General features: G+C 51.7%; 2 protein-coding genes across 2 annotated transcripts in view; both read left to right on the top strand.

Moving 5' to 3' along the window:
* The window catches only part of WDR66 (WD repeat domain 66), a 46,002-nt gene extending 36,562 nt beyond the window's left edge, over positions 1–9,440 (top strand). Inside the window, exons 19-21 of the mRNA XM_023745041.1 lie at positions 5,988–6,216; positions 7,307–7,408; positions 9,304–9,440. Coding sequence (XP_023600809.1) covers positions 5,988–6,216; positions 7,307–7,408; positions 9,304–9,440 — 468 coding nt within the window. The remainder of the gene's footprint in view (positions 1–5,987; positions 6,217–7,306; positions 7,409–9,303) is intronic.
* A 10,758-nt stretch (positions 9,441–20,198) lies between these two features.
* Positions 20,199–20,867, top strand: part of BCL7A (BCL tumor suppressor 7A) — a 23,372-nt gene continuing 22,703 nt past the window's right edge. The window contains exons 1-2 of the mRNA XM_023745040.1: positions 20,199–20,234; positions 20,332–20,585. Of these exons, the coding sequence (XP_023600808.1) occupies positions 20,199–20,234; positions 20,332–20,585 (290 nt within the window). The remainder of the gene's footprint in view (positions 20,235–20,331; positions 20,586–20,867) is intronic.

Genomic DNA, 20,867 nt, shown 5'->3' with positions numbered 1-20,867 from the left:
ACCGGCCCCGAGACAGCGAGCTCGGTCAGCGTGAAGCCCTGAACATGGTTCTTGCGTAAGTGGCTCAGGAGGAAGGTTCTGGGAGAGCAGACAAGCTCCTTAGAACAGCCTCCCCTGCAGATGTTCCTAAAAGACAGGTTCCTCACCACCAAGGGGGTGCACTGGTCAGAGCGAGGGCCTGGGAGTCAGCGGGGCTGGCCCGGGCGGGGAGGACCAAGGAGGCGATGCCTGAGAAGCACTCGGTGCAGGAAGACCTCAGTGACAGTTCTTCCCCGTGGGGCTGCTGCTAATCTGGCCCGTGGGGGATGGGGTGCCTCTGGGAGGTGGGGCTCAGACAATGTCATCTCCGCATGACCTCACTAAGCACCCCCAGCTGTAGGGTGGGGGGGGGGAGCTCCACAGGGGCACCAGCGACACTCCCAGGGAGAATGTTCCCCAGAGAAACTGTGGTTTAAAATGCTATTGAGCCCGGCCGGTGTGGCTCAGTGGTTAAGCATTGACCTGTGAACCAGGAGGTCACTGTTCGATTCCCGGTCAGGGCACATGCCCAGGGTTGCCGTCTCAATCCCCAGTGGGGGGTGTGCAGGAGGCAGCACATCCATGATTCTCTCTCATCATGGATGTTTCCAGCTCTCTCTCCCTCTCCCTTCCTCCTCTGAGATCAATAAGAACATATTTCTTAAAAATGCAATGATTGGGTTTCTTCCTGATTTTAAATGTTAACACATCGGAAAAGATATATAAGTGGAATGAAGAAAGCAATTATAATCCCTCTGCACAGGCTAAATGGTTATTCATATTTTAAATCACACACACACACACACACATATTTATTTTAATTTTTTAAATCCTTACCCCAGGATATGTTTTTATTGATTTTTAGATAGAGAGAGGAAGGGGGGAGAAGGGAGAGGAGGGGGGAGAGAGAGAGAGAAACATTGATTGTTTGCCTTCCATATGCTCCCTGACTGTGGATCAGACCTGCAACCTAGGTATGTGCCCTGACTGGGAGTCGAACCCACAACCTTTTGGAGTACAGAATGACGTTCCAACCAACTGAACCCCCCGGCCAGGACTTCTCACTGTTTTCAAGGTGCCCCTACGTTGTAGCGTGACTCAGTCCTGCATTCCTTTTCATGGCTGAATCATATTCTATTCATTCATATGGGCAGGGCACATCTTATTTCTTTCCCTTCATCAACTGGTGGACACCTGGCTGTTTCCACCTTTTGGCTGCTGTGAGTAACACTGTCATGAGTATTTGCGTACATGTCTTTGTGTACTGGTAGAGGCGTGTTTTGACTTCTCTTGCGTGCACACCTGGGAGGGATATGGCAGCGTCAGCGGTGACTCCATGGTGAACTGTTTGAGGAACTGCCAGTGTTTGTTACCTATCTCTCTATCCATCCATCCATCCATCCATCCATCCATCATCTATCTCCTCTATTTATTTAAATTGGTTGGGGTGGCCTTGGTTACTAGGATCACACAGGTTTCAGGTATGGACTTCTGTGTTATAAGGTCTGAATACCAGTGTCCTTTATCAACACTATTTCTGGGTGCAGCTGCAAGGCAGGATCGAGATTTCGGAGAGCTGCAGGCCCCTCCCCAACCCTCGGTTGTGGGTTTGGAACAAGATGAAGGACTCGTCCTTCTGATTTGGAAACCTTTAAAAACATTCACGTGGGGCAGGGAGGAGTCCCGGCGGTGTTTGAGGCCCGGGCTCTGATGAGCAGCCGGGAGAAGGTCACCAGGAAGGGCCCTGTGATTGGGTGGTGGCCTCATCTCTGAGTCACCCACCACAGACGACAGGGAGACAGCTCTGTGGCCGGGCACTAAAGGCGACTGCGCCCAGTGGGCAGGACTTGGCGCTCCGTGGCGTGTCCCTGGACAGAGAGGCAGCTGCCATCCAGATGTGGTTACTGGCGGAAGCAGAGGGCAGCTGTGAGTCACACAATGAGGCAGAAATAGCAGGGGTGTCTCCAGATGTGACTGTGTCCTGGCCCTGCCCACCCCTGACGCCTGCCCCAGGTCAGCGCAGAAGTACTGGGCGGCAACACGAAGGTGATGCTGTGACAGAAGACTGTCTCCTTGTTGCGGAGCACGTTCCCGAGAGCTCTGTGCACCGGAAGTGGGCGGAAGGAGGAGGAGAGCCCTCCCGGAGTCTGTGGAACTGTCAAAGAAGAACCCGGCTCACCAGGCGCCGTTTACAGAAGCGAGAGGTGGCCTCTGTGCAGATGCATGGTGACCCCTCCTGTCAGCAGGGAGGCTGTAAAGCTTACTTGTGAAGCATGGTTCTGAGGACATCAGGGGCTTCCTGCGGTCGGCGGCAGGATCACCAGCCCGAAGGCCTGTGGGGTGGATGTCAGAGGCGGCCGTGAAATCATCCTGGGCCAGGGGCTCCGGCCACCAGGCACAGGCTGCCCTCGTGTCACGGGCCGAGCAGCAGTGGGTGTCTAATGTTTAAAAGCTGTTGAATAACATACCTGCCCTGACTGTTCTCCCCTTTAGCACGGGCTGGTTCTAATGAGGGTTCTGGACTTCTCGGAGTTTCCCACTTGGATGGGCAGCGTGGGGGAGCCAGGCCAGCGACCTGCTTGCCTTTTCACCCGGCACCTTCTCTGGCCACCCTCAGCCCTTCCCTGCCCTCCCTCGCTTCCACTCTCTAAAAATCAAGGAGTCCGGCCCGTGTGGCTCAGTGGTTGAGTGTCGACCTATGAACCAGGAGATCACAGTTCAATTCCTAGTCAGGGCACATGCCCTGGTTTCGGGCTCAATCTCCAGTAGCGAGTGTGCAAGAGGCAGGCAATCAATGATTCTCTTTCATCGTTGATGTTTCTATTTCTCCCTCTCCCTTCCTCTTTGAAATCAATAAAATCAATGGAAAATCTCTATATATGAAAGGCTAACATGCTAAGTGTCTGTCCAGATAATTATGTCACATAGCAACACCCGGCTTCCTCTCCCTAGCAACTAGTCTCCTTGCAGTTTCTTCAGCCCAGGAACACGACTTGCTTTATAGCCAGGTGGAAACATTTTACACTTTAACCAAATGTCTGTGAAGCATTTTCCTGTGCCTCATCTCGTTTGATCCTCACAGAAGTCCTGCAGTAGGTAGATAGGAGACTCGGTGGAATCCTTTTCTTTTCATTAGCCGGGAAACGGCGATTTAGAAAGCTTAGAAACTTGACCCGACTGAAAAGAAGTAAGAAATGGTGGACCTTGAAAATGACTTCAGGTTTTCTCACTGCGCAGAATAGAGTCAAACGCTGCTGCAGTTAAATGTTTTACCCTTTGTTCTCCCTGCGTGATCTATAATAATAATCTGCTTCATGTTGATATTTACTGCTGTGTTGCTGGCAATTATCTGAAAGAGAAGTTGGGGTGCTTTACTGGACTGGAAAAAGTTTAGCTAAATCAGAAAGCAGGTTTATTCTATATATAGAAAAGGCTAAGTTGACTTGTGCGTGTGTGATACATATAAAGCTCTTGCTGGCACCAATCACACACATGTGTTTTGATCTGTCATTGTCAATCGTGAATTTGGTTGACACTTCTATTCTTGAGAAAGGGCGAATAGCGATATTAAAATATTTCTTCTAATTAATTTCCTTTCAATGTGCACAAATTCGTGCACTGGGCCACTAGTAAATAAAAATCAATGGAAAGAATATCCTTGGTGAGGATTAACAACAACAAAATAAAAATAAAAACCATAACACCACCCCACGCCCATTAAATCAGCATCTCTGGGGATGGGACTTGGGCATCAGGACGTTTTAGCCCTCCGGGTGAATCAGAGGAACCACTGCCTTAGCGGAGGGTGGGCCCGTGAGAGAATGTCAGCACAGGCCAGCCAGGCGCCCCGGGCAGGCAGCCTCACGCTGGGGCATCGGGAAGGCACTCGGTGTTCCGGTTCCGTCTCTGAGGTTCCTCTCCAAGCATGAACTCTGTTTCGACACGCGGCAGAACCTGCCTTCTCACCTACCACTTGCAGAGTAGGCTCGGGGAAGAGATGTCAGTGACGCCGAAACTGCCAGCTCTGCCCCTTGAGCAGGGGAGGAGTAAGAGGTGAATCCCCATGCAGTGGATCACGCTGAGGACACGCCGTGCTCTGCTCTGGGCACGAGTGACTTCAGGCACCTTTGGGTTCCTTTGGGTTATCTTTGGGTTAGTCTCCTGTTTCTGAATTGAGTCAGATCATATATCACATTTATATTTTACATGTATCACTTACATTATTTATGTACTTACAAAGTGTAATTTATATTATACTAGAGGCCCAGTGCATGGATTCGTGCACCAGTGGAGTCCCTCGGCCTGGCTTGTGCCCTCTCACAATCCGAGACCCCTCAGGGGATGTCAGACTGCCTGTTTCGGCCTGGTCCTCACAGGCCAGGCCAAGGGACCCCCCCGGTGCATGAATCCATGCACCAGGCCTCTGGTATGCATATAAGATATTTGGTTAATCTCTTCCCATCCTCCCTCCTCCCCATTCCCTCTGAGATTCATCAGTCTGTTCCATGTTTCCATGCCTGTGCGTTGAGCATCTGCCCCTTGATGTACAGTGCGTGTCATAGCTACCGGTTGAACGGTTGAAAGGTCGAACGGTCACTTAAGCTTTTGTATATATAGATTATAATTACATGTAACTGGCAAGGACATACAAAGCATAACCACAGGCCCTAGCCAGTTTGACTCAGTGGAAAGAGCATCGGCCTGCAGACTGAAGGATCCCGGGTTCGATTCCAATCAAGGGCACATACCTCTGTTGCAGACTCCTTCCTGGCCTGGGCCCTAGTCGGGGCTCATGCAGGAGGCAACCAATCGATGCTTTTCTCTCACATTGATATTTCTCTCTGTCTTTCCCTCTCTCTTCCACTCTCTCTAAAAATCAGTGGAAAAATATCCTCGGGTGAGGATTAAAAACAAAACAAAACAACAAAGCATAACCACAGGAGTAGTTGCTGCTTGTTGGGTACTTGTTATGTGCGAGGCATGACGTTTAGCACTTTACACACAGGGTCGCAGTTAGCTTCAAAACAGTCCGATCAGATGTTTTACCATATCACACCCTTTTTCCAAGATGAGAAAACCGAGAGTGAGGAATGTTAAGTTACTCCCCCAGGTCACGTAGAAAGTGGCAGACCCAGGGTTTGAACTTCGGTCTGTCATCAAAGATCATACGTACAGCCCCAGTCTCCACTGGCTCAGTGAGTAGAAGCATGTGTATATAATAACACTTAAAATTACATAGTACATTATGTAAAGAATGTGCTCCAGGATAGTGTCTTATTTATAGATAAAATTATACGTAATCTAACATGCGATTGTGTATAATATAAGCTCCCTAAATGCTATATATGAAACAGTGTTACCATTTAAAGCTACTTTTATACTAGCAATTATAGTTCATTGGTATCCTCACCAATGATGTAACATTTTCAAAAGATCATTCCCAGAATGTCGCATTGAGAATATGCGGTTTCTTTGAAAATATTGGGTACTAAGACAGTGTTAAAGGTAAGAAAGGATATATATATATATATATATATATATAAATATATATATATATATATATATATATAAATATATATATATATATAATCAAATTTGCAAAAAATCAACCCCATAACAGACATGATCTAAACTGTGAACATTTGTCTGTTGTCAACCAGTATCACCTCAATAAATTGAATAAAAAATGAAAAATAAAAAACCCCACAAAACACACATTTGTCTGTTACCCTCTGATTTTCAGAATATATGAAAAGTGCCAGCCCGGCCAGCATGGCTCAGTGGTTGAGCATCGACCTATGAATCAGGAGGTCATGGTTCCATTCCCAGTCAGGGCACATGCCTGGGTTGTGGGTTCAATCCCCTCTCCCTTCCTCTCTGAAATCAATTAAAAAAAAATATATATATAAATTTTAAAAGGTGCCTTTCTGCCTTTCTGCTTTTTTTTTTTTTTTTTACCTCTTCCCTAGATCGATGATATGTTTAACGAAATCAAATTTAGTGAGTATGTGGACACTGGAGAGGTAATTGACAAAATCAGCTTACCGGATTTCCTGAAAGTTTACCTTAACCACCGGCCACCTTTTGGTTACACCATGAGTTCCATCCAGAAGAACTTCGACATTCTGGGCTACACCAACTCGGAAGGAAAGAAAGCCATTCGAAGAGAGGATTTCCTGAGGCTGCTTCTAACTAAAGGTGAACCCACAAATAGGGTTATCTCGCAGGCCCTTGGGCCACGCCCCCCGGAGAGAGGCGAGCTGGGGAGACAGGACCATCCCCCTCCAGCATCTTTAACTTGACAGGATGCGCTTAGCAAACGTGAGGCAGCGGGAAGGATGCTGACCTGGAGGCCAGAAGAAGGCCCGTCGTGCCCCCATGACTGACACCTCGAGGTTCCCTGTCCCCACCTGACAAGTGCCAGCCATCTATCCCACGGGGCGATGATGAGGCGCAGTTGTGAAATAAATGTTTTTCCTTTTCCCCTGCTATTTTCCCCATTATTTTATGTGAGGAAGTCAAGCGAGCTCTCTCTGTGGGTGATCGTTTTATCTTAGTCAAACCCGGGGATCGAGGGTTGTGAGGGAGTTCGAAGTAAAGCCGAGGGCAGTCTCGATCAGAAAGTTGTCTGATGTCTCCATACAAGCCCCAAAGAATGTCCCCTGTGGGAGTCCCATTTTTAACACCATGTGAGGATGTATATGTGGCAGCAACATGGGACTCTCTAGATATATATTTTTTAAAGATTTTAAAGTTGATTTTTAGAGAGAGGGGGAGAGTGCAACATTGATCCGTTGCCTCCTGCACGCCCCCTGCTAAGAATAGAGCCCAAAACCTGGGCATGTGCCTTGACTGGGAATGGAACTGGCAACTTTCGATGCACCAGACGATGCCCAACCAACTGAGAAAGGGCTTTAGAAAAGGAAATCGTGCCTGGCCGTTGTGGCTCAGTGTTTGAGCGTCGACTTATGCACCAGGAGGTCATGGTTCGATTCCGGGTCAAGGCACATTCCCAGGTTGCGGGCTCAGTCCCCAGTGCGGGTAGGGGGTTGCAGGAAGCAGCCAATCAATGCTTCTCTCTCATCATTGATGTTTCTATCTCTTCCTTCCTCTCTGAAATGAATATATATATATATATATATATATATATATATATATATATATATTCTTTTCTTTATAAAAGAGAAGGAAATTGTGGAGTAATTCTCTTTCAGACCTCGCAGTGTTGATGCTAAGCTCTGACATCTGGCTTAGCTGACCAGCCACCTTTTTCCTTTCCGATGCCCAGGGGAGCACATGACGGAGGAGGAGCTGTCCGACTGCTTCGCCACGCTGCTGGGCCTGAACCCCGAGGGCTGGAAATCCGAGCCAGCCGCCTCCTCCCTCAAAGGTACTGGGGCCGCCCTGTCCTGTCCTGTCCGGGCAGGCTGCTGGGCTCACTCACCTGCTGTCGGCTTACGTGCCTTTGTCTCTCGGGACCTGTGCGAGCCGCTCTCCCTCATACCCTGCACACGACACAGCAGGTCTGCGGGGAAGGCCATGAACACGCTGTGAGAGGGCTAGCGAGCGTGGCCGTGTCTAGGCCACGGTCCCGCTGTCTGTCCCTCCTTCGTGCCGCTGGCCTGGCGGCTTCCTTTACACCACCGCCCCGTCTTCACCTTCCCGGCTCGGGTGGGTGACCACTGGCCGCCAGTAGAGAACACAGTTCGGAAGCTGTTTCAGAAGAAGAGGAATTGTCCAGAGGGGCTGGATTAGAAGAGGACAGTGACTTGGTAGGCGGCACAAGCCAAGGTTTCTTTGTTGTTGTTAATCCTCACCTGAGGCTACTTCTCCATTGATTTCTGGAGAGAGTGGAAGGGAGAGGGAGAGACAGAAAGAGAGAGAAACATCGATGTGCGAGAGAATCATCCATTGGTTGCCTTCCGCGCGCGCCCCGACTGGGCTGGGGATCAAGCCTGCAATCTAGGTATGTGCCTTTGACCTGAATTGAACCCGAGACCCTTCAGTCCGAGGGCCAGTGCTCTGTCCGCTGAGCCAAGCTGGCGAGGGCGACTTTAGTTTTTAATGATCATCCCTCCTTTCCTGAGGATTTCCTGCCTCCTCCTACGCCACCGGAGGGAGGAAAGTGGCCCTGCGGTTTGGGTTGCAAAGGCCCATCCAGACCCCTCTCCTGGGCCTGCCTGTGTGCACATGACTCCAGTGACGCCCCGACGCTGGGCCGGTGACCCCGCGGTGGGCAGAGCCACCCTGTTATTGCGACTGGAGTCAGGAGCAACGATTTCTCACCGGCCTGCCCTCTCCCTCTTGTATTGTCTGTACCCAATATTTTTTTATTTTATTTTATTAAGTTTCTATTGATTTCAGAGAGGAAGAGAGAGGGAGAGAGAGATAGAAACATCCACGAGGAGAGAGAATCATTGATGGGCTGCCTCCTGCACGCCCCCCACTGGCATGTGCCCTGACCGGGAATTGAACTGTGACCTCCTGCTTCGTAGGTCAGTGCTCAACCACTGAGCCACCCTGGCTGGGCCATCCCATCCCCAATTTCAAGGGAGACAGCGCTCCTGAACTCAGTTCTAGAGCCCGGGATCTGATGGGCCACCGCCAACCCGCCCCCCGCCCCACCCCATTCCTTGTGATCTTGGGGGGTCTCAGAATGTAACTTTCCCAATTATTATGTATTTAGTGTTTCTAAGAGTCTCGAAACGGTGAAATCGACAATACCATGTGGTTAAGGCAGTGGTTCCCAACCTTCCTAATGCCGCGACCCTTTAATACAGTTCCTCATGTTGGGGTGACCCCCAACCATAAAGTTATTTTCATTGCTACTTCATAACTGTAATTTTGCTACTGTTATGAATCATCATGTAAATATCTGATATGCAGGATGTAGTTTCATTGTTACAAATTGAACATAATTAAAGCATAGTGATTAATCACAATTATATATGTGTTTTCCAATGGTCTTAGGCGACCCCGGTGAAAGGGTCATTCGACCCCCAAAGGGGTCTCGACCCACAGGTTGAGAACCGCTGGGTTAAGGCTTTCCAGTGAGGTTTGTAGATTCAGGACCCCAGTGGCCCAAACCATAAAGGAAGGATTGTAACCAGTCCCCTCCCCCAACCCCACAACCCCCGCCCTCCGGGGGTTTTCAAGGAATCAAAGCCAAACCACAGCACAAAGCACCTGTCCCCTCTGAGTTTTGCTTCCTTGCATTTCTGGGAAAACGCTCTCGCGGCAGAAGCCCAATCATTGGGAAGACACGTGCGTTCTCTTGTCCATCAGGGCCGGAAGTGCGCTGGGAAGAGGAGCTCCCGGAGGAGATCACGGCGGAAATATTCGTCACGGACATCCTGGGCCTGACCATTTCACCGGGTTTCGGACAAGATGCTGAGGTCAGCGAGGGTGCAGGGGATGTCTGAGGGACAAAGGACTTTGTGTGGGGGGAGGGTTTTTTTTCCCTCCAAGAGGCAGTACTTGCCCATGTTTCCCTACCCCCATGCCAGTCTTTAAAACATGTAGGCATTAAATTAAAAGCAAATTTCTGTTAAGCAGTGGGATTCACCAAGTTGGACGTTCCACTGTTTCTGAAACAGACAAGTGGGTGGAGGCATGACAAGCAAGGCAAGGCTGCTGCAGAGGGTTTGGATGGGGAGCAGGAGGTGGTGGGGTCCCCAGGAGGCCTCAGCCCGCAGCAGGCCTTCCTAGGGACACGGGTGACCTATTCCCTTCCCCACAAATGCCCGCTGGGCCCCCCCCCCGGCCTACTGTGGCCCAATGTGGATGGGACCGCCCCCGCCTGCTGTCAGGCTGGGGTGGGGGTGCTCCTGGCCCCCGGGAGTCTCTCGCTCACGGCTTCTCATCAGCAAAACACCCAGGCAGCTGTGCGTGGCGGTTGTGAAGAGCACCACTGGCCATGCTGAACTCCGGTGGCAACTGTCAGAGAGAATGCAAAAGGCCCAGAACCCGGTGTGCGCTGCACCTGGACCCGCAACCACAGGCCGCCCTGCCCCCCACACACAGCAGACACCGGCCTGGGGGGTCCGCCGCCACCTCACACGCAGAAGGCAAAAAGCGGGCCAGCCCCCCAGCTCAGGGGCTGTTGAGGGAACACACTGCGTTTTTAGCGGTGTTTTGACCTTAAAAAGGAAGTGCCATAAGTGCCATCGTTGCGTAAACAGGTGGAAGTTAGGGTCTGGTTTTAGAGTTTTGTCCTCAGTTAGGAGGTCTCCCTTTTCAGGCAGATGTGCCCGATGTCGTCCCCGACACATGCGCAGTCCAGCACGCCTCCCACCCGGACCAGGCCCTTCCCCGGGGAACTAGCCTGGCGGGCAGCGCTTCGGAGCCCTGCCCGGGTGCTCTGTGCTGGGCGCCGGGGCTGTGTGTGCAGAGCCTTCCCCGCTGCCTGGCGCCCACCTGGACCGCAGACTGGAACCGTCGGACAGCGTCTCGTCGTGTCACCAGTGCTAGCTCACATTTTGTTCTTAAAACAAAACAAAAAACAAGTTCTGTGGATCAATTTTGCAGCTGCTGAGGGCTTCAGAGACATATTACCAAACAGCAAGCCAGTTAGAAAGTTCTCAGGGACATTTTAGGGAACAGGAAACCCCAAATGACTTGTTCTCTTAAAACAACAACTCAGAATTGGATGCAGTCTAGACACCAGAGGCTTCTTTCTCTTTCTTTCTTTTTTTTTTTTTTTAATTTATTTCAGAGAGGAAGGGAGAGGGGGAGAGAGAGAAACATCAATGATGAGAGAGAATCATGGATCGGCTGCCTCCTGCACGCCCCCCACTGGGGATGGAGCCCGCAACCCGGGCATGTGCCCTGACCGGGAATCAAACCTGAGACCTGGTTCATAGGTTGACGCTCAACCACGGAGCCCCATCAGATGCACCAGAGGCCTCTTTCACCGAGCCCGGCGCACTCTGATTTTGTTCTTATCGACGGCACATATTGGGGTAATTGTCTTCAGCAGAACCGACCAGGGACCACTTGGACCCACCGTGGCTGGGCCACTGTCGCACCCAGGCTGAGCCACGCCCCCTGCTCTGAGCCAGCTTCCCGTGTCTCTAAGTCAGCGTGCGGTCCTTGCCAAAATATCCCGGGACAGCAAGATCTGAGTCAATGACTTCCCACTCCGCTCCCAGCCCAGCCCGGCCTGTGGGGCCCTTTCTCACCTTCGGGGCTCCTTTCTGCAGGCCCTTTGGTCCTGCTGTCTCTCAACTTGTCTGACCAGCGCAGAGCAGCGCGGTGCACTCAGCCCCGGGAGGGCCTCTCCCCCTCCCGTCCCGGGCCACGCAGGTAGTGGGCAGGAAGGACAGCCATCCAAGGGCACCCGCCCCCCAAGTGAGCAGAGAGCTCAGACTCGCCAGCCGTGTGGGTGGCAGAGCAGCGATGCCAGAAAGGGAGGAAGGAGATTGGAGACAGGACTGTTGGGCTCGTACATCAAGCCTGTTTGGTAATATTCCTTTAAGCTAAGCGAGCAGAGGGTAGTTACCCGACCTATGAGTCGGGTGGCAACTTGCTGCAGAGCCCCAGCGCCCGGATCTATTTATTACCGTCAGCTATGAAGCAGCTGCCTGTAGGGAAACGCCGGCCAAATCCCTGAGGAACACGCTCAGGCTGAAAACACCAGGTCTAGGCTGGCCGGGACTGAAGGACACGGACCTTTAAAATGAGACCCCCCTGCACTGCCTCGAGGTGCTTGCAGAGGACAAAGAGCACCAAAAAGCACGCGGGGATGGCCCTCTGAAAGCAGAATACTATTTCAGATGGGGCCCCTGGCTGCTGACCGACCCACCCCAGTTTGTGGCTTGCAGAGTTCAGGGGCATGTAGAATAGCAGTGGTCTCCCCGGCACCGCCATGAGCCGCCCCCACAAACCCCACTTTCCACCGCAGACTCCCAGCCCCCCTCCCACGCAGGCGTCAAAAACTCCCACATGGTTTTCTGCTTCTCCTCTGTACTCGCTCCTGGGCACCCTTGGGTGCAGCTCATCTCTCAAACCTCAGTTTCCTCCGGGGACGCCGGACTCCCAGGGTGGTTGTGAGGATTAAAGGAGATGGTGCGATGGAAGAGTGAGCTGCTGGCAGGAGGCAGCGCTTAAAATAGGACAGCAGCTATTATTATGACAGGCAGACACGGTGCCTGAGACTTGGAGAGAACAAACCTCTCCTAATCCCAGAGCTTTCCCACCAGTCAGCGCTCTCTGCTGGTTTTGACAGCGGGCCCTCGATAACCACCTGTGGGCTGACCAAGTGAAGGAACTGGAAGCTCCGGTGCCCTTGTAGGAGCCAACTTGGCTTTTGAACAGCAGTGCACGCCAGTCCTCACTGGGCCTCTGCATCGGGATGGGAAGCCGGTCCCTGCCAAGGGCGGAGAGGAGTACATGCTGCGGCGCCCTCAGCAGATGGGCTGTGGCTCAGCTCCTGCGCCGGGCCAGCGGCGAAGCAGCCACCGGCCATTCGGGGAAGAAGGACCGCGGCCTCGTTCCGATCAGATGGAGCTGCGGACACGGACGTGTGGATTTCCTGAGAATTCCCACATATCACAAAGCCGTCTTCTTCTTTTTATTATTTCAACCATTTAAAACTGCAGAAGCCATCTTTCTAGCTCGTGGGCCACCCGGAAACAGCAGCCCCTGATGCGCCCCGCAGGCCGGAGTCTGCTGTACCTCGCAGGCCGGATCCACTCCGCCAACAGATGTTCACAAACACGGCGAATCTGTGCAGAAGCCTTGGCTGGTTCTCTTCCAAACCATCTGGAGCAACAAGAAAAGGCTGGGAAACGGTCACCGACGGGAGGGGCCGGAGGGGACACGACGGCGAAACGCAGTGGGAACCGGGATTTCTAGAGAAACTGGTGACGTCGACATGAAGTCTGTCGTGTGTGGTGTAGTTCAGCTAATTCCTTAGTTCCCATCACTGTGTCCTGGTTTCATAAGACATTCGCCCGGGGGAAGCTAGGTGACGGGTCCATAGGGACGCTCTCGGTTCTGCCTTTGCAGCTCTCCTGTAAATCTAAAATTATACCAAGATGTAAAAAAAGACAAAGAAATCTGGCCCTGGCTAGGTAGCTCAGTTGGTTAGAGCATCAGTTGGATACGCCAAGGTTGTGGGTTCGATCCCCAGTCAAAAATCAGCCAGTGAATGCATCAATAAGTGGAAAATCAATGCTTCTCTCTCTGTCTCTCTAAAATCAATTTTAAAATATATATATTTTTATTGATTTCAGAGAGGAAGGGAGAGGGCGAGAGAGATAGAAACATCAACGATGAGAGAGAATCTTTGATCAGCTGCCTCCTGCACACCCCCTACTGGGGATGGAGCCCACATCCCAGGCATGTGCCCTGACCAGGAATCAAACGGTGATGCTCAACGACTGAGCCACACCCGTCAGGCCAATAGAACGAAATCTGTGCCCTAGCCAGTTTGGCTCAGTGGATAGAGTGTCGGCCTGCAGACCAAAGGGTCAATTCCAGTCAAGGGCATGTACCATGGTTTCAGGCTCCTCCCCGGCCTGGGCCCTGGTCAGGGCTCGTGCAAGAGGCAAAACCAATCTACGTGTTTCTCTCACATCGATGTTTCTCTCTGTCTTCCACTCTCTCTAAAAATCAGTGGAAAAATATCCTCGGGTGAGGACTAACAACAACAACAAAAAAGAACGCAGTCTGTACCACCTTTCTGACACAGTGACCCCTGAATTATTCCCGTGGTCTGCCCTACGTCAGCAAATGCTCCTGGGGCCAGTCAGGCCGCTGCTCCCGGGTCACCCCACTTGCTGTCTGTCCTCTGCAAACACCTCGAGGCAGTGCAGGGGGGTCTCATTTTAAAGGTCCGTGTCCTTCAGCCCCGGCCAGCCTAGACCTGGTGTTTTCGGCCTGAGCGTGTTCCTCAGGGATTTGGCCGGCGTTTCCCTACAGGCAGCTGCTTCAAAGCTGACGGTAATAAATAGATCCGGGCACTGGGGATCTGCAGCAAGTTGCCACCCGACTCACAGGTCGGGTAACTACCCTCTGCTAGCTTAGCTTAAAGGAATATTACCAAAAAAAGAAGAGAAAACAGCCCAGGTGATGCAACAGTCTCTACCAGCAGTGCAATCCTGCGTGTGGGGACCGGCCTCAGGACAGTAACTAGTGGGGTCCCTCTACCTTGAGCCTGTGTTTTCCTGAGCTGCAGAAAGGCCTCCTGCCTTCCTAGGTCACAGCGGGTATTCGTCATGCCCAGGTGCCAGGCCTCAGGCCCAGGGCGATCGCTGCCCACCAGGGCTCCCCGCCTCTCTCCATCGCTTGAAGTCACTCACGCTGCAGTGGGGACGGTCAACACCAAAGTGTCCGTCCTGGTGAAGGGAGCAGCGGGTGGGGTGGTGAACCTCGGGTTCCAAGTGAAGAGAAGCTGACAGCCCCTCGTGGCAAGAGAGCGGGGAGAACGCTGCAGACGGGGGCACGGTGTGCCTCGGAGCCAGAAGCCACACGGATGTCACTCAGGTGTGGAGCCAGCCCTGGCGTGGCTGTTCTCTCACGCGACCACGGCGCAAGGTAGAAACGCTCACAGTGGGTTTCAGCCCTGAGTTGGCATGTCGTCTTCTTAATTTTCTAGGGATCCCAATGTTTTTTAAACACGTAAGCACGGTCTTCTCCGTGATCTCGTTGCCCCTTCACGCGCGATCACGTTTATGCATTTGCCCGCGTCCCCTGGTGATCGATCGTAGAAGGCAGCCTTGCTGCAGTAAAGCTCCAGCAAATACTGGCCACCTCCCCTCCCCATCCCACTGTGGCCCAGAGATCCTCTGATAGTGACCTCAGTGATAGTGGCTAAGCTGAGACACACTGTGGCACGAAGCATGGTTCTTGCGCCTAAGAAGGCTACATTGTAGTGAGGGAAGCGTCAATAATTATACATCTGGTGCCATGATATAGGGGCATCCAGAGCAGATGGTGGGAGGGAGGGGATCAGGGAAGGCAGAGGAGAAATTACATAAGCGGGGCACTCTAAGCCAATCTGAGGGGTGCCTGGGGGCGATGGCCAGAGAAGGCAGAGGTCACATTATGGATGGCCTTGTGTGCTGAATCAAGGAGGTTAAACTTGACTATTTAAATGAAGGCAAAATGGAATAAGTTTGCATCTTAGAGGCGTAGAACTGGGTGATGGGCAGGAGGGTGTGTCTGGGGAAAGAGACAAGAGTGAGGAGACTATTCAGGGAAGGGGAAGGATTACAACCAGAGACAAGGCATTCAGGATGTGTAATGACTGAGGGGCTTGGATATGGCATCAGTCACGGTCTCTGGTTTGTGGCCATAGGGATTGGTTCTCGTTAGCCTACGTGGAAAGGGACTCTATTTGAAGACTGTCGGGTAACTCTCAGAATCACTGGAGAGACCAAGTAACCTCAGAGGATGAGCAGGGACCGAGGCAGCCGATGCCAGCTGCACTGCCACCCATGGGAGCTCAGTGCTCCAATCCTCTTAGGTGCTCCAAGGGCCACTCTGTTATGAGTCAATTCTCTCCTGCCCCTTCTCTCTCTCTCTCTCTCTCTCTCTCTCTCTCTCTCTCTCTCTCTCCCTCTCCCTCTCTCAAAATCAAAGCCAGAATCAAAGCCACAGCGATATACCACTTCACCTCCACCAGGATGGCTGAAATAAAAAAGACAATAACATGTGTTGGTGAGGACGTGGAGAAGTTGGAAACTTCATTTAATGCCGGTGGAAACATACAATGGTGCAGCCACATTGGAAGACAGCCTGGTGCTTCCTAAAAATATTAAACATAGTGTTACCATGTGGCCCAGCAATTGCACTCGTAGGAATATAGGTAAGAGAAATGAAAATGCACACCTGCATGCACACCTGCATACTGATGTTCATCGCAACGTGATTCATAATAGCCAAAAAGGGGAGACAACCCAATGTCGAACAAAGGACGCATGGATAAACAAAATGTGGTAAATCCATACAGTGGACTATCATTCAGTCATAAAAAGGAATGAAGTATTAATACACGCTACAACATGGATGAACCTCGTAAACACGCCAAGTAAAAAGAAGCCAGATGCAAAAGGACACATATTATACAGTTTCTTTTATGTGAAATGTCCAGAATAGGCAAATCCGTAGAGACAGGAAGTAGATTCCTGGTGGCTGGGGCTGGGGAGGAGAGAGGAAGACTGACTGCTAATGTAAGTGGAGGGTTTCTTTCTGGGATGACAAAAAGATTCTAAAATGGATTGTGGTGATGGCTTCACAACTCAATGACCACAGTAAAAACCACTTTAAAAGGGTGTGTTTTATGGTATATTAATTATATTTCAACAATGCTATTTATTATTTTTAATATATATGTGTGTTTTTATTGATTTCAGAGAGGATGGGAGAGGGAGAAAGAGAGAGAAACATCCATGATGAGAGAGAATCATTGATCGGCTGCCTCCTGCATGCCCCCTACTGGGGGGATTGAGTCTGAAACCCAGACATGAGCCCTGACTGGGAAGTGAATGCTCAACCACTGAGCCGCACTGGCCAGGCAACAATGCTATTATTTTTAAAAAATCAGCTAGACCATCCACCAACTGGCTAATGCCCAGGACCTAATTCCCTGGGTGAAGAGAGAAACAGGCCCCCTCTGGCTTCTGTAGTGGGGGTGGGGGGACTTCAGATGCCGGGCAGCCAGAACGACTGCACCCCTGGGAGTGAAGCAGCTGACGCCTGGGCAGCCTTCTAGATGCCTGACCCGAGAAGTCCCCAAGCCCGCTGGTGGACGGGTTCCCACTTTGCTCCGGGTCACTGGGTCATGACCCCACCGTCTGCGCTTAATCATTTATGGTTAGAGGAGTGTCTTGATGACCTTGTCTCGCCTTTGAACACATTAGTCTTTCAAAACACTATGTGTACTGTCTCTTATTTTCTTTTTATTTATTTTTGTTGTTGCTAATCTTCACTGGAGGATATTTTTCCATTGATTTTTAGGGAGAGTGGAAGAGATAGGGAAAGACTGACAGAAACATGGATGTGAGAGAAACACGTTGATTGGTTGCCTCCCGCAGGAGCTCTGACCAGGGCCCGGGCAGGGGAGGAGCCTGCAACCAAGGTACATGCCCTTGACGGGAATCGAACCCGGGATCCTTTGGTCGGCAAGCCGACACTCTATCCACTGAGCCAAACGGGCCAGGGCTATCTCTTTATTTTCATATGACTTAAAGTGGCCCATCTTTCAGGCAAGCCAATGGCTGCGTCGATGGATATGCGAGTTGCCGATCCACTAGCATCTGAGCTGTGAGTTTTTACAGTTGTGCTTATAGGCAAGAAAAAATACTGAGAGGCAGATTTCAGTGTTTGGTTTATCAAAAAAACTTTTTTCCCCCACAGGATCCCCAGTCTTTTTGAAACTCATCATCAGGCTCACTCTTTGGGGGAGACCTTCCCCACAGTATTTCTGGACCTCATTAAGCTCTGCCATTGGTGTCCTGGTAAATGTTTACCAACCCACTCTGGGTAGGGCTGGGGAAAGGGTCCTGATGTGTATGGAGCTTTTGCCAATTTCCATGGTGTAAATGCCCCGCCATGGCCTTTTCAAACTCTCCATGGGAGGTCACTGAACACAGAATTGGGAAGTGCAGGCCTCTCAGCCGGCTGCCCCGCATCAGGGACCCAACCCTCAGGGGCAAACTAGCCTTGCTCAATTGGGCAACCTCTATTGGCATCGCCTGGGTGGTCCAGGGACCCACCAGTCCTGAACTTGCATGTGGGTCATCCTGGACTAGCCATGTCCTCAGGAGCCTGGCAGAGCAAACGTAAAGCATCTCTCAAGGAAGGTAACGTCACCCTGGGCCTCCAGTGATCCCTAGGAATACATTTTATTTTTATTTTTAAAAATATACTTTTATTGATTTCAGAGAGGAAGGGAGAGGGAGAGAGAAAGATAGAAACATCAATGATGAGAGAGAATCACTGATCGGCTGCCTCCTACACCCCCTCCCCCCTCCACACACACACTGGGGATGGAGCCCGCAACCCAGGCCTGTGGCCCTGACCAGAATCGAACCTGGGACTCCTCAGTCCTCAGGCTGACGCTCTATCCACTGAGCCAAACCAGCTAGGGCCTTATGAATACATTTTAAAGTCCAGTGTTCAGTGTGGTCAAGGAGCACCAGGCGGATCACAAGGAAACAGGACACCATGAGCAAGACACAGACTATAAAACAACTGTGCTTTGATGAAAGAAAGGCGTCTTAAAGTGTCTGCAAGGGGACGGGAAACAATAAAAAGGGACATACTGGATTTCTTAAAGTGTCTGCAAGGGGACAGGAAACAATAAAAAGGGACATACTGGATTTATAAAGAAAGCTTTACAGTTTCATCAGAGATAAAAAACCAATTCCTTTAGAGGCCACCTGGTAATACAAGTGAGTAAAGGGACGTGACACGCTGGTGACCTGGGGAGCTCTGAGGGGCACAGGGCTCCTTGGCTCCAAGTGGTCATGGCCATTGGCACTGGGGGCCCAGCTTGTACATCTTCTGCTATTTCTAGAAAAAGCTCCATGTTAAAAAAAAAGTTTTTTCTTTTTTATTAAATTTATTGGGATGACATTGGGTAATCAGATTATATAGGACATGTGTTAGGTGGATATTTGGATTGCTTTTTATTGTAGTAAAAGACACACAACATAAAATGGGCCGTTGTGAGAGGTAAGCATTTTAAAGTGTACAGTTCAGTGGCATTAGGTACATTCACAGCGTGTGCAGCCACCACCGCTGGAACCTTTTCATCCAGGACTTCCTCATCACCCCCAAAGGAAACCCCGTATCCACTGGGAGTCATTCCCCATTCCCGTGGCTCCTGGCAACCACCAATCTGTTTGTCTGTCTCCGTGGCTTTGTCTAGTGGACATATCTCCTGTGAGTGGAATCATGCAATATTTGTCCTTTCGTGTCTGGCTTCTTTCACTTAGCATGTTTCCAAAGTTCATTCACGTTGTGGCATGGGTCAGTACCTCACTCCTTTTTCAACGGCTGAATAGATACATGCATTAATCCATTGGTATTTGGATTTCTGATGTGCTATCTTCTATAATAATAAAAGCATAATATGCTAATTAGACCAGATAGCTGAAGGACCTTCCAGACGAAGCCACTGTGGTGGGGGTCGAGGCAGAGGCAGTTAGGGGTGATCAGGCAGGCAGGCGAGTGGTTAGGGGCAATCAGGCAGGCAGACAGAGTGGTTAGGGGCAATCATGCAGGCAGACAGAGTGGTTAGGGGCAATCAGGCAGGCAGGCGAGTGGCTAAGGGTGATCAGGCAGGCAGGTGAGTGAGTAGGTGTGATCAGGGAGGCAGGCGAGTGGTTAGGGGTGATCAGGCAGGCAGGCGAGCAGTTAGGGGCATCTGGCAGGCAGGCAGAGGCAGTTGGAGATCAGGCAGGCAGGTGAGTGGTTAGGGGTAATGAGGCAGGCAGGCAGAGTGGTTAGGGGTGATCAGGCAGGCAGGCGAGTGGTTAGGAGCCAATGGTCCCGGATTGCGAGAGTGTGCAGGCCGGGCTGAGGGACCCCCCTCCCCCTGCCTCCGTGCACGAATTTTGTGCACCGGGCTTCTAGTCCATATATATATATGGCAGTTCTGTGTGGCCCTAAGCACCTATCTGCTGACCTGACCTCTGCATACGAGGTCAGGGTCGGCAATATGAGACCTCTGCATTAGGACTTGCTGTTATGAATATCCTCAGAATGAGTCTCAGGCTGGTGTTCTATTCACTTTTCACATTACGAACTTGAGGTTCAGAATGGTAGAAAGACATGCCTAGAAAAAGGCCTGCACTGCAGTCCCCCAGGCCATTACCGGGTAGCTCATCTACCCCAAATCAAAACCAATCAGGGCAAACTGATTGGTTCCAGAGTGAGTGGGAGCCAAAGATCTAACGTATGGCTAGGACCTTGAACTTCCCGGTGACTTAGTTTCCCCAGGTGTAAAATGACTGGTGCTGGAACAGTTTATCTCCAAGACCCTGAGCTTGCAGGCAGGGTCACTCCCACTTTCCCCAGCATCCATCTGGGCATGAACTAGCTCTGGTCAAATCGGTTTCACTGCACCTGAACAAAGATGTGGCACCTGGGTTGTCCTGGTAACTGCAGATTCCTCCCCAGAACTACCCTGGGGCAGGACGGGGAAGAAACAAGCTCAGGCGCCCTCCAAAATGCGGACCGTCATTGAACTTTCCCGGCTGGAAGCCGTTGAATAAGCAGGGGCGAGTGTCTGCCCCGCCCCAGGCACCTTTCCTCTGACCCCAGTTTTCCAAAAGGACGCAGGAAAGGGAAGCGACGTCCTAGCGCGCGTGTTTACGCGGGGCAGAGCGTTTCTCCACTCTTTCCAGGAGCACCTCGCGTCCCCGACCGCCGCCTGCAACTCCGACCGCTGCCTGCAACTCCGCGAAGTCGAGAGCCGCGCAGGAAACTTGCGTTATTGCACCCGCTGCCGCAAACCCGCAAACCCCGGGCGGCGGACGGGCCGCCAGGCTGGCTCCCAAGGAACGCGCCCCCTCCGCGGCTGGCCCGCCCTCCCCCGGGGAACCCGCGGCCTCGGGGTGAGTGTCCGCGCTCCCGCCCCCACCCCGGTCGGGTCGCCGGGCGCCCCTCGCCGCCTCCCCGGGGTGGGTGGGAGGCTGGCGGCCCGGCGACGGCGGCGCCCGGAGGCCGCACTGCTGGCGGCCGCGGCGGCGCTGCTCCCCCTGCTCGGTGCAGCTGCCGCCCGGCGCTTGCGCACTGGGCCCGGGCGCGCGGTGGCCCCGGCTTTGTGTGTGTGTTGTGTGTGTATGTATATATGTGTGTGTGTATGTGTGTGTGTGTGAGTGAGTGAGTGTGTATGT

This window comes from Myotis lucifugus, unplaced genomic scaffold (assembly GCF_000147115.1).
Source record: "Myotis lucifugus unplaced genomic scaffold, Myoluc2.0 scaffold_511, whole genome shotgun sequence".
Classification (NCBI taxonomy): Eukaryota; Metazoa; Chordata; class Mammalia; order Chiroptera; family Vespertilionidae; genus Myotis; species Myotis lucifugus.
This window is presented reverse-complemented; position numbering and strand designations above follow the sequence as displayed.